The sequence below is a fragment of the Coregonus clupeaformis genome, unplaced genomic scaffold (genome assembly GCF_020615455.1).
Source record: "Coregonus clupeaformis isolate EN_2021a unplaced genomic scaffold, ASM2061545v1 scaf2272, whole genome shotgun sequence".
NCBI classification, from domain to species: domain Eukaryota; kingdom Metazoa; phylum Chordata; class Actinopteri; order Salmoniformes; family Salmonidae; genus Coregonus; species Coregonus clupeaformis.
In genome coordinates, this window is record NW_025535726.1 from 15001 (window position 1) to 36082 (window position 21082).

General features: G+C 41.6%; 1 protein-coding gene across 1 annotated transcript in view; it reads right to left on the reverse strand.

Annotated features, from left to right (window-relative positions):
- LOC121553670 (capping protein inhibiting regulator of actin dynamics) overlaps positions 1 to 21082 on the reverse strand; it is a 52061-nt gene that overhangs the window by 8223 nt on the left and 22756 nt on the right. The window contains exons 3-4 of the mRNA XM_045219326.1: positions 3097 to 3210; positions 2027 to 2095 (exon numbers count right to left, since the gene is read on the reverse strand). Of these exons, the coding sequence (XP_045075261.1) occupies positions 2027 to 2095; positions 3097 to 3210 (183 nt within the window). The remainder of the gene's footprint in view (positions 1 to 2026; positions 2096 to 3096; positions 3211 to 21082) is intronic.

Here is a 21082-nt window from a genome sequence, read left to right on the forward strand (position 1 = left end):
CGGACAACCAGTGATGCGGACAGTCAGTGATGCAGACAGTCAGTGATGCAGACAGCCAGTGATGCGGACAACCAGTGATGCAGACAGTCAGTGATGCAGACAGCCAGTGATGCAGACAGCCAGTGATGCGGACAGTCAGTGATGCAGACAGCCAGTGATGCGGACAACCAGTGATGCGGACAGTCAGTGATGCAGACAGCCAGTGATGCAGACAGCCAGTGATGCGGACAACCAGTGATGCGGACAGTCAGTGATGCGGACAGTCAGTGATGCAGACAGCCAGTGATGCAGACAGCCAATTGTGCAGACAGTCAGTTGTGCAGACAGCCAGTTGTGCAGACAGCCAGTGATGCAGACAGCCAGTGATGCGGACAGCCAGTGATGCAGACAGTCAGTGATGCAGACAGCCAGTGATGCAGACAGCCAGTGATGCAGACAGCCAGTGATGCAGACAGTCAGTGATGCAGACAGCCAGTGATGCAGACAGCCAGTGATGCAGACAGTCAGCGATGCAGAGAGTAACAGAGACAAGCGGAAGCAACCACAACAACATGCTTGTCTCACGCACGTACGCACGCACGTACACACGCACGTATGCACACAGACACAGCCTGTTAGAGAGTAGACTGCTCTCAGCTCGCAGCGTGTGGGAATGCATGCGTCTGTGTGAGGCAGCAGCTCCTGAACCCTGCGCCAGTGTGTTTGGTTTGGGACAGGAGGAACAGAGTCTCACAGCGAACCGTGCTGAAAGACCATCGCTAAACTAATCACCTTCAATTCCTGCAGCCAACAACCCTGCAGCCAACAACCCTGCAGCCAACAACCCTGCAGCCAACAACCCTGCAGCCAACAACCCTGCAGCCAACAACCCTGCAGCCAACAACCCTGCAGCCAACAACCCTGCAGCCAACAACCCTGCAGCCAACAACCCTGCAGCCAACAACCCTAACCCTGCAGCCAACAACCCTGCAGCCAACAACCCTGCAGCCAACAACCCTGCAGCCAACAACCCTGCAGCCAACAACCCTGCAGCCAACAACCCTGCAGCCAACAACCCTAACCCTGCAGCCAACAACCCTGCAGCCAACAACCCTGCAGCCAACAACCCTGCAGCCAACAACCCTGCAGCCAACAACCCTGCAGCCAACAACCCTGCAGCCAACAACCCTAACCCTGCAGCCAACAACCCTAACCCTGCAGCCAACAACCCTAACCCTGCAGCCAACAACCCTGCAGCCAACAACCCTGCAGCCAACAACCCTGCAGCCTGGCTTTATGGAAGTGTTTAGGGATGTTCCCTGCAGCCTGGCTTTATGGAAGTGTTTAGGGATGTTCCCTGCAGCCTGGCTTTATGGAAGTGTTTAGGGATGTTCCCTGCAGCCTGGCTTTATGGAAGTGTTTAGGGATGTTCCCTGCAGCCTGGCTTTATGGAAGTGTTTAGGGATGTTCCCTGCAGCCTGGCTTTATGGAAGTGTTTAGGGATGTTCCCTGCAGCCTGGCTTTATGGAAGTGTTTAGGGATGTTCCCTGCAGCCTGGCTTTATGGAAGTGTTTAGGGATGTTCCCTGCAGCCTGGCTTTATGGAAGTGTTTAGGGATGTTTCCTGCAGCCTGGCTTTATGGAAGTGTTTAGGGATGTTCCCTGCAGCCTGGCTTTATGGAAGTGTTTAGGGATGTTCCCTGCAGCCTGGCTTTATGGAAGTGTTTAGGGATGTTCCCTGCAGCCTGGCTTTATGGAAGTGTTTAGGGATGTTCCCTGCAGCCTGGCTTTATGGAAGTGTTTAGGGATGTTCCCTGCAGCCTGGCTTTATGGAAGTGTTTAGGGATGTTCCCTGCAGCCTGGCTTTATGGAAGTGTTTAGGGATGTTCCCTGCAGCCTGGCTTTATGGAAGTGTTTAGGGATGTGTGGTTGTTTAAAGGTGTCTGAGTGTGTGTGTGTGTGTGTGTGTGTGTGTGTGTGTCTGTGTGTGTGTGTCTGAGTGTGTGTGTGTGTCTGAGTGTGTGTGTGTCTGAGTGTGTGTGTGTTACCTTTCTACTCTCCTCCAGTTCTCTGATTCTTTCCTGCTCCTGCTGCGCTCGCTCCCGCCGCCGCCGCTCCTGGCAACCACAGGAAGTTACATCACAGGAAGTAACATCACAGGAAGTTACATCACAGGATGTTCCATCACACTGCTGCAGGTGTGAACCAGTAAAACCAGAAAGGGCCAGAGAAAACCCCTAGTTTACGAAATCCATCTGAGTTAGCAGGCAGCAGAGAGAGAACATGTACTGTATCCACCCTCTCCTAGAGAGATAGAGGTAGATATTCACCCTCTCCTAGAGAGATAGAGGTAGATATTCACCCTCTCCTAGATAGAGGTAGATATTCACCCTCTCCTAGAGAGAGATAGAGGTAGATATTCACCCTCTCCTAGAGAGATAGAGGTAGATATTCACCCTCTCCTAGAGAGAGATAGAGGTAGATATTCACCCTCTCCTAGAGAGATAGAGGTAGATATTCACCCTCTCCTAGAGAGAGATAGAGGTAGATATTCACCCTCTCCTAGAGAGATAGAGGTAGATATTCACCCTCTCCTAGAGAGATAGAGGTAGATATTCACCTTCTCCTAGAGAGATAGAGGTAGATATTCACCCTCTCCTAGAGAGAGATAGAGGTAGATATTCACCCTCTCCTAGAGAGAGATAGAGGTAGATATTCACCCTCTCCTAGAGAGAGATAGAGGTAGATATTCACCCTCTCCTAGAGAGAGCTAGAGATAGATATTCACCCCCTCCTAGAGAGATAGAGGTAGATATTCACCCTCTCCTAGAGAGAGATAGAGGTAGATATTCACCCTCTCCTAGAGAGAGATAGAGGTAGATATTCACCCTCTCCTAGAGAGAGATAGAGGTAGATATTCACCCTCTCCTATAGAGATAGAGGTAGATATTCACCCTCTCCTAGAGAGATAGAGGTAGATATTCACCCTCTCCTAGAGAGATAGAGGTAGATATTCACCTTCTCCTAGAGAGATAGAGGTAGATATTCACCCTCTCCTAGAGAGAGATAGAGGTAGATATTCACCCTCTCCTAGAGAGAGATAGAGGTAGATATTCACCCTCTCCATTTTCTCTTCCTTCCAGTCTTCTCCCAGAGTGTCTGTCTCCTTATGGTGTTTCCCCTTCTCTCCCAGGAACGCATAGTCCTCCTCCTTACACATTCCTCTCATGGACTACAGAATTACATCATCACATCCCTCTCATGGACTACAGAATTACATCATCACCTCCCCCTCATGGACTACAGAATTACATCATCACCTCCCCCTCTCGGACTACAGAATTACATCATCACATCCCCCTCATGGACTACAGAATTACATCATCACCTCCCCCTCATGGACTACAGAATTACATCATCACCTCCCCCTCATGGACTACAGAATTACATCATCACCTCCCCCTCATGGACTACAGAATTACATCATCACCTCCCCCTCATGGACTACAGAATTACATTATCACCTCCCTCTCATGGACTACAGAATTACATAATCACATCCCCCTATCGGACTACAAAATGACATCATAACATCCCCCTCACAGGCTACAGAATGACATCTGCCCCATTCAAAACAACTGGGACCTGGGATCTCGGAAAATCTCAGACTTCTGACTTCAGTGTGTTCAAGAAAACTGGGAAATACATTTTCCCAGTCGGCGCATGTTTTTCCATGGTTTTCTTTCCGAGTTCCCAGTTGTTTTGAACGCGACATTATGCTACGTTCATATGCTAGTCAGAACTAGGAAACTCTGAAATTTCTGACTTGCTGATACGTTGAAAGCGGCACGCAACCAGTTAGCACGTCGTACATTTAAGAGTTTCCTAGTTCCGACTAGCACATGAATGCGGCAATCCCCCTCATGGACTACAGAATGACATCATGATATCATAACATCCCCCTCATGGACTACAGAATGACATCATGATATCATAACATCCCCCTCATGGACTACAGAATGACATCATGATATCATAACATCCCCCTCATGGATTACAGAATGACATCATGATATCATAACATCCCCCTCATGGATTACAGAATGACATCATGATATCATAACATCCCCCTCATGAATTACAGAATGGCATCATGATATCATAACATCCCCCTCATAGACTACAGAATGACATCATGATATCATAACACCCCCTAATGGACTACAGAATGACATCATGATATCATAACATCCCCCTCATGAATTACAGAATGGCATCATGATATCATAACATCCCCCTCATGGACTACAGAATGACATCATGATATCATAACACCCCCTAATGGACTACAGAATGACATCATGATATCATAACACCCCCTAATGGACTACAGAATGACATCATGATATCATAACATCCCCCTCATGGACTACAGAATGACATCATGATATCATAACATCCCCCTAATGGACTACAGAATGACATCATGATATCATAACATCCCCCTCATGAATTACAGAATGGCATCATGATATCATAACATCCCCCTAATGGACTACAGAATGACATCATGATATCATAACACCCCCTAATGGACTACAGAATGACATCATGATATCATAACACCCCCTAATGGACTACAGAATGACATCATGATATCATAACATCCCCCTCATGGACTACAGAATGACATAATGATATCATAACATCCCCCTCATGGACTACAGAATGACATCATGATATCATAACATCCCCCTCATGGACTACAGAATGACATCATGATATCATAACACCCCCTAATGGACTACAGAATGACATCATGATATCATAACATCCCCCTCATGAATTACAGAATGGCATCATGATATCATAACATCCCCCTCATGGACTACAGAATGACATCATGATATCATAACACCCCCTAATGGACTACAGAATGACATCATGATATCATAACACCCCCTAATGGACTACAGAATGACATCATGATATCATAACACCCCCTAATGGACTACAGAATGACATCATGATATCATAACATCCCCCTCATGGACTACAGAATGACATCATGATATAATAACATCCCCCTCATGGACTACAGAATGACATCATGATATCATAACACCCCCCTCATGGACTACAGAATGACATCATGATATCATAACATCCCCCTCATGGACTACAGAATGACATCATGATGTCATAACATCCCCCTCATGGACAACAGAATGACATCATGATATCATAACATCCCCCTCATGGATTACAGAATGACATCATGATATCATAACATCCCCCTCATGGACTACAGAATGACATCATGATATCATAACATCCCCCTCATGGATTACAGAATGACATCATGATATCATAACATCCCCCTCATGGGCTACAGAATGACATCATGATATCATAACATCCCCCTCATGGAAAACAGAATGACATCATGATATCATAACATCCCCCTCATGGATTACAGAATGACATCATGATATCATAACATCCCCCTCATGAATTACAGAATGGCATCATGATATCATAACATCCCCCTCATGAATTACAGAATGGCATCATGACATCATAACATCCCCTCATGAATTACAGAATGGCATCATGATATCATAACATCCCCCTCATGAATTACAGAATGGCATCATGATATCACAACATCCCCCCTCATGGACTACAGAATGACATCATGATATCATAACATCCCCCTCATGGGCTACAGAATGACATCATGATATCATAACACCCCCTCATGGACCACAGAATGACATCATGATATCATAACATCCCCCTCATGGACTACAGAATGACATCATGATATCATAACATCCCCCCTCATGGACTACAGAATGACATCATGATATCATAACATCCCCCTCATGGACTACAGAATGACATCATGATATCATAACATCCCCCTCATGGACTACAGAATGACATCATGATATCATAACATCCCCCTCATGGACAACAGAATGACATCATGATATCATAACATCCCCCTCATGGACTACAGAATGACATCATGATATCATAACACCCCCTAATGGACTACAGAATGACATCATGATATCATAACACCCCCTAATGGACTACAGAATGACATCATGATATCATAACATCCCCCTCATGGACTACAGAATGACATCATGATATCATAACATCCCCCTCATGGACTACAGAATGACATCATGATATCATAACATCCCCCTCATGGACTACAGAATGACATCATGATATCATAACATCCCCCTCATGGACTACAGAATGACATCATGATATCATAACATCCCCCCTCATGGACAACAGAATGACATCATGATATCATAACATCCCCTCATGGATTACAGAATGACATCATGATATCATAACATCCCCTCATGGACTACAGAATGACATCATGATATCATAACATCCCCCTCATGGACTACAGAATGACATCATGATATCATAACATCCCCCTCATGGATTACAGAATGACATCATGATATCATAACATCCCCCTCATGGGCTACAGAATGACATCATGATATCATAACATCCCCCTCATGGAAAACAGAATGACATCATGATATCATAACATCCCCCTCATGGATTACAGAATGACATCATGATATCATAACATCCCCCTCATGAATTACAGAATGGCATCATGATATCATAACATCCCCCTCATGAATTACAGAATGGCATCATGACATCATAACATCCCCCTCATGAATTACAGAATGGCATCATGACATCATAACATCCCCCTCATGGATTACAGAATGACATCATGATATCATAACATCCCCTTCATGGATTACAGAATGACATCATGATATCATAACATCCCCTTCATGGATTACAGAATGGCATCATGATATCATAACATCCCCCTCATAGACTACAGAATGACATCATGATATCATAACATCCCCCTCATGGATTACAGAATGACATCATGATATCATAACATCCCCCTCATGGACTACAGAATGACATCATGATATCATAACATCCCCCCTCATGGACTACAGAATGACATCATGATATCATAACATCCCCCCTCATGGACTACAGAATGACATCATGATATCATAACATCCCCCTCATGGGCTACAGAATGACATCATGATATCATAACATCCCCTCATGGACTACAGAATGACATCATGATATCATAACATCCCCCCTCATGGACTACAGAATGACATCATGATATCATAACATCCCCCTCATGGATTACAGAATGACATCATGATATCATAACATCCCCCTCATGGACTACAGAATGACATCATGATATCATAACATCCCCCTTATGAATTACAGAATGGCATCATGATATCATAACACCCCCCTCATGAATTACAGAATGACATCATGATATCATAACATCCCCTTCATAGATTACAGAATGACATCATGATATCATAACATCCCCCTCATAGACAACAGAATGACATCATGATATCATAACATCCCCCTCATGGATTACAGAATGACATCATGATATCATAACATCCCCCTCATGGACTACAGAATGACATCATGATATCATAACATCCCCCTCATGGATTACAGAATGACATCATGATATCATAACATCCCCCTCATGGACAACAGAATGACATCATGATATCATAACATCCCCCTCATGGACTACAGAATGACATCATGATATCATAACATCCCCCTCATGGATTACAGAATGACATCATGATATCATAACATCCCCCTCATGAATTACAGAATGGCATCATGATATCATAACATCCCCCTCATGAATTACAAAATGGCATCATGATATCATAACATCCCCCTCATGAATTACAGAATGGCATCATGATATCATAACATCCCCCTCATGAATTACAGAATGGCATCATGATATCATAACATCCCCCTCATGGACTACAGAATGGCATCATGATATCATAACATCCCCCTCATGGACTACAGAATGACATCATGATATTATAACACCCCCCTCATGGACTACAGAATGACATCATGATATCATAACATCCCCCTCATGGACTACAGAATGACATCATGATATCATAACACCCCCCTCATGGAATACAGAATGACATCATGATATCATAACACCCCCCTCATGGACTACAGAATGACATCATGATATCATAACACCCCCCTCATGGACTACAGAATGACATCATGATATCATAACACCCCCCTCATGGATTACAGAATGACATCATGATATCATAACATCCCCCTCATGGACTACAGAATGACATCATGATATCATAACATCCCCTCATGGACTACAGAATGACATCATGATATCATAACATCCCCCTCATGGACTACAGAATGACATCATGATATCATAACATCCCCCTCATGGACTACAGAATGACATCATGATATCACAACATCCCCCTCATGGACTACAGAATGACATCATGATATCACAAACATCCCCCCTCATGGACTACAGAATGACATCATGATATCATAACATCCCCCTCATGAATTACAGAATGGCATCATGATATCATAACATCCCCCTCATGAATTACAGAATGGCATCATGATATCATAAACATCCCCCTCATGGACTACAGAATGACATCATGATATCATAACACCCCCTCATGGACTACAGAATGACATCATGATATCATAACATCCCCCCTCATGGACTACAGAATGACATAATGATATCATAACATCCCCCTCATGGACTACAGAATGACATCATGATATCATAACACCCCCCTCATGGACTACAGAATGACATCATGATATCATAACATCCCCCTCATAGACAACAGAATGACATCATGATATCATAACATCCCCCTCATGAATTACAGAATGGCATCATGATATCATAACATCCCCCTCATGGACTACAGAATGACATCATGATATCATAACACCCCCTAATGGACTACAGAATGACATCATGATATCATAACACCCCCTAATGGACTACAGAATGACATCATGATATCATAACACCCCCTAATGGACTACAGAATGACATCATGATATCATAACATCCCCCTCATGGACTACAGAATGACATCATGATATAATAACATCCCCCTCATGGACTACAGAATGACATCATGATATCATAACACCCCCCTCATGGACTACAGAATGACATCATGATATCATAACATCCCCCTCATGGACTACAGAATGACATCATGATGTCATAACATCCCCCTCATGGACAACAGAATGACATCATGATATCATAACATCCCCCTCATGGATTACAGAATGACATCATGATATCATAACATCCCCCTCATGGACTACAGAATGACATCATGATATCATAACATCCCCCTCATGGATTACAGAATGACATCATGATATCATAACATCCCCCTCATGGGCTACAGAATGACATCATGATATCATAACATCCCCCTCATGGAAAACAGAATGACATCATGATATCATAACATCCCCCTCATGGATTACAGAATGACATCATGATATCATAACATCCCCCTCATGAATTACAGAATGGCATCATGATATCATAACATCCCCCTCATGAATTACAGAATGGCATCATGACATCATAACATCCCCCTCATGAATTACAGAATGGCATCATGATATCATAACATCCCCCTCATGAATTACAGAATGGCATCATGATATCATAACATCCCCCTCATGGACTACAGAATGACATCATGATATCATAACATCCCCCTCATGGGCTACAGAATGACATCATGATATCATAACACCCCCTCATGGACCACAGAATGACATCATGATATCATAACATCCCCCTCATGGACTACAGAATGACATCATGATATCATAACATCCCCCTCATGGACTACAGAATGACATCATGATATCATAACATCCCCCTCATGGACTACAGAATGACATCATGATATCATAACATCCCCCTCATGGACTACAGAATGACATCATGATATCATAACATCCCCCTCATGGACAACAGAATGACATCATGATATCATAACATCCCCCTCATGGACTACAGAATGACATCATGATATCATAACACCCCCTAATGGACTACAGAATGACATCATGATATCATAACACCCCCTAATGGACTACAGAATGACATCATGATATCATAACATCCCCCTCATGGACTACAGAATGACATCATGATATCATAACATCCCCTCATGGACTACAGAATGACATCATGATATCATAACATCCCCCTCATGGACTACAGAATGACATCATGATATCATAACATCCCCCTCATGGACTACAGAATGACATCATGATATCATAACATCCCCCTCATGGACAACAGAATGACATCATGATATCATAACATCCCCCTCATGGATTACAGAATGACATCATGATATCATAACATCCCCCTCATGGACTACAGAATGACATCATGATATCATAACATCCCCCTCATGGACTACAGAATGACATCATGATATCATAACATCCCCCTCATGGATTACAGAATGACATCATGATATCATAACATCCCCCTCATGGGCTACAGAATGACATCATGATATCATAACATCCCCCTCATGGAAAACAGAATGACATCATGATACCATAACATCCCCCTCATGGATTACAGAATGACATCATGATATCATAACATCCCCCCTCATGAATTACAGAATGGCATCATGATATCATAACATCCCCCTCATGAATTACAGAATGGCATCATGACATCATAACATCCCCCTCATGAATTACAGAATGGCATCATGACATCATAACATCCCCCTCATGGATTACAGAATGACATCATGATATCATAACATCCCCTTCATGGATTACAGAATGACATCATGATATCATAACATCCCCTTCATGGATTACAGAATGGCATCATGATATCATAACATCCCCCTCATAGACTACAGAATGACATCATGATATCATAACATCCCCCTCATGGATTACAGAATGACATCATGATATCATAACATCCCCCTCATGGACTACAGAATGACATCATGATATCATAACATCCCCCTCATGGACTACAGAATGACATCATGATATCATAACATCCCCCTCATGGACTACAGAATGACATCATGATATCATAACATCCCCCTCATGGGCTACAGAATGACATCATGATATCATAACATCCCCCTCATGGACTACAGAATGACATCATGATATCATAACATCCCCCTCATGGACTACAGAATGACATCATGATATCATAACATCCCCTCATGGATTACAGAATGACATCATGATATCATAACATCCCCCTCATGGACTACAGAATGACATCATGATATCATAACATCCCCCTTATGAATTACAGAATGGCATCATGATATCATAACACCCCCTCATGAATTACAGAATGACATCATGATATCACCAACATCCCCTTCATAGATTACAGAATGACATCACGAAATCATAACATCCCCCCTCATAGACAACAGAATGACATCATGATATCATAACATCCCCTCATGGATTACAGAATGACATCATGATATCACAACATCTCCCTCATGGACTACAGAATGACATCATGATATCATAACACCCCCTCATGGATTACAGAATGACATCATGATATCATAACATCCCCCTCATGGACAACAGAATGACATCATGATATCATAACATCCCCTCATGGACTACAGAATGACATCATGATATCATAACATCCCCCTCATGGATTACAGAATGACATCATGATATCATAACATCCCCCTCATGAATTACAGAATGGCATCATGATATCATAACATCCCCTCATGAATTACAAAATGGCATCATGATATCATAACATCCCCTCATGAATTACAGAATGGCATCATGATATCATAACATCCCCTCATGAATTACAGAATGGCATCATGATATCATAACATCCCCCTCATGGACTACAGAATGGCATCATGATATCATAACATCCCCCTCATGGACTACAGAATGACATCATGATATTATAACACCCCCTCATGGACTACAGAATGACATCATGATATCATAACATCCCCTCATGGACTACAGAATGACATCATGATATCATAACACCCCCTCATGGAATACAGAATGACATCAGTGATATCAAACACCCTCATGGACTACAGAAGGACATCATGATATCATAACACCCCTCATGGACTACAGAATGACATCATGATATCATAACACCCCTCATGGATTACAGAATGACATCATGATATCATAACATCCCCCTCATGGACTACAGAATGACATCATGATATCATAACATCCCCCTCATGGACTACAGAATGACATCATGATATCATAACATCCCCCTCATGGACTACAGAATGACATCATGATATCATAACATCCCCCTCATGGACTACAGAATGACATCATGATATCATAACATCCCCCTCATGGACTACAGAATGACATCATGATATCATAACATCCCCCTCATGGACTACAGAATGACATAATGATATCATAACATCCCCCTCATGGACTACAGAATGACATCATGATATCATAACACCCCTCATGGACTACAGAATGACATCATGATATCATAACATCCCCTCATAGACAACAGAATGACATCATGATATCATAACATCCCCCTCATGAATTACAGAATGGCATCATGATATCATAACATCCCCCTCATGGACTACAGAATGACATCATGATATCATAACACCCCTAATGGACTACAGAATGACATCATGATATCATAACACACCTAATGGACTACAGAATGACATCATGATATCATAACACCCCTAATGGACTACAGAATGACATCATGATATCATAACATCCCCCTCATGGACTACAGAATGACATCATGATATAATAACATCCCCTCATGGACTACAGAATGACATCATGATATCATAACACCCCCTCATGGACTACAGAATGACATCATGATATCATAACATCCCCCTCATGGACTACAGAATGACATCATGATGTCATAACATCCCCCTCATGGACAACAGAATGACATCATGATATCATAACATCCCCCTCATGGATTACAGAATGACATCATGATATCACAACATCCCCCTCATGGACTACAGAATGACATCATGATATCATAACATCCCTCATGGATTACAGAATGACATCATGATATCATAACATCCCCTCATGGGCTACAGAATGACATCATGATATCATACACCCTCAGGAAAACAGAATGACATCATGATATCATAACATCCCCTCATGGATTACAGAATGACATCATGATATCATAACATCCCCCTCATGAATTACAGAATGGCATCATGATATCATAACATCCCCCTCATGAATTACAGAATGGCATCATGACATCATAACATCCCCCTCATGAATTACAGAATGGCATCATGATATCATAACATCCCCTCATGAATTACAGAATGGCATCATGATATCATAACATCCCCCCCTCATGGACTACAGAATGACATCATGATATCATAACATCCCCCTCATGGGCTACAGAATGACATCATGATATCATAACACCCCTCATGGACCACAGAATGACATCATGATATCATAACATCCCCTCATGGACTACAGAATGACATCATGATATCATAACATCCCCCTCATGGACTACAGAATGACATCATGATATCATAACATCCCCCTCATGGACTACAGAATGACATCATGATATCATAACATCCCCTCATGGACTACAGAATGACATCATGATATCATAACATCCCTCATGGGACAACAGAATGACATCATGATATCACAACATCCCCTCATGGACTACAGAATGACATCATGATATCATAACACCCCTAATGGACTACAGAATGACATCATGATATCATAACACCCCCTAATGGACTACAGAATGACATCATGATATCATAACATCCCCTCATGGACTACAGAATGACATCATGATATCATAACATCCCCCTCATGGACCACAGAATGACATCATGATATCATAACATCCCCCTCATGGACTACAGAATGACATCATGATATCATAACATCCCCCTCATGGACTACAGAATGACATCATGATATCATAACATCCCCCTCATGGACAACAGAATGACATCATGATATCATAACATCCCCTCATGGATTACAGAATGACATCATGATATCAGTAACATCCCCTCATGGACTACAGAATGACATCATGATACATGGCAACATCCCCTCATGGACTACAGAATGACATCATGATATCATAACATCCCCCTCATGGATTACAGAATGACATCATGATATCATAACATCCCTCATGGGCTACAGAATGACATCGTGATATCATAACATCCCCCTCATGGAAAACAGAATGACATCATGATATCATAACATCCCCCTCATGGATTACAGAATGACATCATGATATCATAACATCCCTCAGAATTACAGAATGGCATCATGATATCATAACATCCCCCTCATGAATTACAGAATGGCATCATGACATCATAACATCCCCCTCATGAATTACAGAATGGCATCATGACATCATAACATCCCCCTCATGGATAAGAATGACATCATGATATCAAACATCCCCTTCATGGATTACAGAATGACATCATGATATCACAACATCCCTTCATGGATTACAGAATGGCATCATGATATACATAACATCCCCTCATAGACTACAGAATGACATCATGATATCCATAAATCCCCTCATGGATTACAGAATGACATCATGATATCATAACATCCCCCTCATGGACTACAGAAGACATCATGATATCATAACATCCCTCATGGACTACAGAATGACATCATGATATCGACGCAACATCCCCCTCATGGACTACAGAATGACATCATGATATCATAACATCCCCCTCATGGGCTAGCAGAATGACATCATGATATCGGCAAATCCCCCTCATGGACTACAGAATGACATCATGATATCATAACACCCCTCATGGACTACAGAATGACATCATGATATCATAACATCCCCTCATGGATTACAGGAATGACATCATGATATCATAACATCCCCCTCATGGATTACAGAATGACATCATGATATCAAACATCCCCCTCATGAATTACAGAATGGCATCACGATATCATAACATCCCCTCATGGATTACAGAATGGCATCATGATATCATAACATCCCCTCATGGATTACAGAATGACATCATGATATTCATAACATCCCCTCATGGACTACAGAATGGCATCATGATATCATAACATCCCCTCATGGACTACAGAATGACATCATGATATTATAACACCCCCCTCATGGACTACAGAATGACATCATGATATCATAACATCCCCCCTCATGGACTACAGAATGACATCATGATATCATAACACCCCCTCATGGAATACAGAATGACATCATGATATCATAACACCCCCTCATGGACTACAGAATGACATCATGATATAACACCATGGAACAGATGACATCATGATATCATAATCCTCATGGATTACAGAAGACATCATGATATCATAACATCCCCCTCATGGACTACAGAATGACATCATGATATCATAACATCCCCCCTCATGGACTACAGAATGACATCATGATATCATAACATCCCCCTCATGGACTAAAGCAGAAACATCATGATATCATAACATCCCCCTCATGGACTACAGAATGACATCATGATATCATAACACCCCTCATGGACTACAGAATGACATCATGATATCATAACATCCCCTCATGGACTACAGAATGACATCATGATATCATAAATCCCCTCATGGATTACAGAATGGCATCATGATATCATAACATCCCCCTCATGAATTGACAGAATGGCATCATGATATCATAACATCCCCCTCATGGACTACAGAATGACATCATGATATCATAACACCCCCTCATGGACTACAGAATGACATCATGATATCATAACATCCCCCTCATGGACTACAGAATGACATAATGATATCATAACATCCCCCTCATGGACTAAGAACTGACATCATGATATCATAACATCCCCCTCATGGACTACAGAATGACATCATGATATGGCAACATCCCCCTCATGGACTACAGAATGACATCATGATATCATAACATCCCCCTCATGGACTACAGAATGACATCATGATATCATAACATCCCCTCATGGACTACAGAATGACATCATGATATCACAACATCCCCTCATGGACTACAGAATGACATCATGATATCATAACATCCCCTCATGGACTACAGAATGACATCATGATATCATAACATCCCTCATGGACTACGAGAATGACATCATGATATCATAACATCCCCCTCATGGACTACAGAATGACATCATGATATCATAACATCCCTCATGGATTACAGAATGACATCATGATATCATAACATCCCCCTCATGGATTACAGAATGGCATCATGATATCATAACATCCCCCTCATGGACTACAGAATGACATCATGATATCATAACATCCCCCTCATGGATACAGAATGACATCATGATATCATAACATCCCCTCATGGACTACAGAATGACATCATGATATCATAACATCCCTCATGGACTACAGAATGACATCATGATATCATAACATCCCCTCATGGACTACAGAATGACATCATGATATCATAACACCCCTCATGGACTACAGAATGACATCATGATATCATAACATCCTCATGGACTACAGAATGACATCATGATATCATAACATCCCTCATGGATTACAGAATGACATCATGATATCATAACATCCCCCCTCATGGGACTACAGAATGACATCATGATATCATAACATCCCCCCTCATGGACTACAGAATGACATCATGATATCATAACATACCCCTCATGGACTACAGAATGACATCATGATATCATAACACCCCCCTCATGGACACAGAATGACATCATGATATCATAACATCCCCCTCATGGACTACAGAATGACATCATGATATCATAACATCCCCCTCATGGACTACAGAATGACATCATGATATCATAACATCCCCCTCATGGATTACAGAATGACATCATGATATCATAACATCCCCCTCATGGACTACAGAATGACATCATGATACTCATAACATCCCCTCATGGACTACAGAATGACATCATGATATCATAACATCCCCCTCATGGATTACAGAATGACATCATGATATCATAACATCCCCCTCATGGACTACAGAATGACATCATGATATCATAACATCCCCCTCATGGAAAACAGAATGACATCATGATATCATAACATCCCCCTCATGGATTACAGAATGACATCATGATATCATAACATCCCCCCTCATGGATTACAGAATGACATCATGATATCATAACATCCCCCTCATGGATTACAGAATGACATCATGAATCATAACATCCCCCTCATGGATTACAGAATGACATCGACATCAAGTAACATCCCCCTCATGGATTACAGAATGACATCATGATATCACAACATCCCCCTCATGGATTACAGAATGACATCATGATATCATAACATCCCCTCATGGATTACAGAATGGCATCATGATATCATGAACATCCCCCTCATGGACTACAGAATGACATCATGATATCATAACACCCCTCATGGATTACAGAATGACATCATGATATCATAACATCCCCCTCATGGACTACAGAATGACATCATGATATCATAACATCCCCCTCATGGACTACAGAATGACATCATGATATCATAACATCCCCCTCATGGACTACAGAATGACATCATGATATCATAACATCCCCCTCTTGGGCTACAGAATGACATCGTGATACATAACATCCCCCCTCATGGACTACAGAATGACATCATGATATCAGTAACATCCCCCTCATGGACTACAGAATGACATCCATGATATCATAAACATCCCCCTCATGGATTACAGAATGACATCGTGATATCATAACATCCCCCTCATGGACTACAGAATGACATCATGATATCATAACATCCCCCCTATGAATTACAGAATGGCATCATGATATCATAACACCCCCTCATGAATTACAGAATGACATCATGATATCATAACATCCCCTTCATAGATTACAGAATGACATCGGCGATATCAAACATCCCCCTCTCATAGACAACAGAATGACATCATGATATCATAACATCCCCCTCATGGATTACAGAATGACATCATGATATCATAACATACCCCTCATGGACTACAGAATGACATCATGATATCACAACATCCCCTCATGGATTACAGAATGACATCATGATATCATAACATCCCCCTCATGGACAACAGAATGACATCATGATATCATAACATCCCCCTCATGGACTACAGAATGACATCATGATATCATAACATCCCCCTCATGGATTACAGAATGACATCATGATATCAGCAACATCCCCCTCATGGATTACAGAATGGCATCATGATATCATAACATCCCCCTCATGAATTACAGAATGGCATCATGATATCATAACATCCCCCTCATGAACTACAGAATGGCATCATGATATCATAACATCCCCCTCATGAATTACAGAATGGCATCATGATATCATAACATCCCCTCATGGACTACAGAATGACATCATGATATCACAACATCCCCTCATGGACTACAGAATGACATCATGATATCATAACACCCCCTCATGGACTACAGAATGACATCATGATATCATAACATCCCCTCATGGACTACAGAATGACATCATGATATCATAACACCCCCTCATGGACTACAGAATGACATCATGATATCATAACACCCCCCTCATGGACTACAGAATGACATCATGATATCATAACATCCCCCTCATGGACTACAGAATGACATCATGATATCATAACACCCCCTCATGGACTACAGAATGACATCATGATATCATAACATCCCCCTCATGGACTACAGAATGACATCATGATATCATAACATCCCCCCTCATGGACTACAGAATGACATCATGATATCATAACATCCCCTCATGGACTACAGAATGACATCATGATATCATAACATCCCCCCTCATGGACTACAGAATGACATCATGATATCATAACATCCCCTCATGGACTACAGAATGACATCATGATATCATAACATCCCCCTCATGGACTACAGAATGGCATCATGATATCATAACATCCCCCTCATGGACTACAGAATGACATCATGATATCATAACATCCCCCTCATGGACTACAGAATGACATCATGATATCATAACATCCCCCTCATGGACTACAGAATGACATCATGATATCATAACATCCCCCTCATGGATTACAGAATGACATCATGATATCATAACATCCCCCTCATGGACTACAGAATGACATCATGATATCATAACATCCCCCTCATGGACTAACAGAATGACATCATGATATCACAACATCCCCCTCATGGACTACAGAATGACATCATGATATCATAACATCCCCCTCATGGAATACAGAATGACATCATGATATCATAACATCCCCTCATGGACTACAGAATGACATCATGATATCATAACATCCCCCTCATGGACTACAGAATGACATCATGATATCATAACATCCCTTCATGGACTACAGAATGACATCATGATATCATAACATCCCCCTCATGGACAACAGAATGACATCATGATATCATAACATCCTCATGGATTACAGAATGACATCATGATATCATAACATCCCCCTCATGGACTACAGAATGACATCATGATATCATAAACACCCCCCTCATGGATTACAGAATGACATCATGATATCATAACATCCCTCATGGATTACAGAATGACATCATGATATCATAACATCCCTCATGGACTACAGAATGACATCATGATATCATAACATCCCCCTCATGGACTACAGAATGACATCATGATATCATAACATCCCCTCATGGATTACAGAATGACATCATGATATCATAACATCCCCCTCATGAATTACAGAATGGCATCATGATATCATAACATCCCCCTCATAGAATTACAGAATGGCATCGTGATATCATAACATCCCCCTCATGAATTACAGAATGGCATCATGATATCATAACATCCCCCTCATGGACTACAGAATGACATCATGATATCATAACACCCCCCTCATGGACTACAGAATGACATCATGATATCATAACATCCCCCTCATGGACTACAGAATGACATCATGATATCACCAACATCCCCCTCATGGACTACAGAATGACATCATGATATCATAACATCCCCCTCATGGACACAGAATGACATCATGATATCATAACATCCCCCCTCATGGACTACAGAATGACATCATGATATCATAACATCCCCCTCATGGACTACAGAATGACATAATGATATCATAACATCCCCCTCATGGACAACAGAATGACATCATGATATCATAACACCCCCCTCATGGACTACAGAATGACATCATGATATCATAACATCCCCCTCATGGACTACAGAATGACATCATGATATCATAACATCCCCCTCATGGATTACAGAATGACATCATGATATCACTAACATCCCCCTCATGGACTACAGAATGACATCATGATATCATAACATCCCCCTCATGGACTACAGAATGACATCATGATATCATAAACATCCCCCTCATGGACTACAGAATGACATCATGATATCATGAACATCCCCTCATGGACTACAGAATGACATCATGATATCATAACATCCCCTCATGGACTACAGAATGACATCATGATATCATAACATCCCCCTCATGGACTACAGAATGACATCATGATATCATAACATCCCCCTCATGGACTACAGAATGACATCATGATATCATAACATCCCTCATGGACTACAGAATGACATCACATGATATCATAACATCCCCCTCATGGACTACAGAATGACATCGTGATATCACTTAACATCTCCCTCATGGACTACAGAATGACATCATGATATCATAACATCCCCCTCATGGACTACAGAATGACATCATGATATCATAACATCCCCCTCATGGACTACAGAATGACATCATGATATCATAACACCCTCATGGACTACAGAATGACATCATGATATAGGCATAACATCCTCCTCATGGATTACAGAATGACATCATGATATCATAACATCCCCCTCATGGACTACAGAATGACATCATGATATCATAACATCCC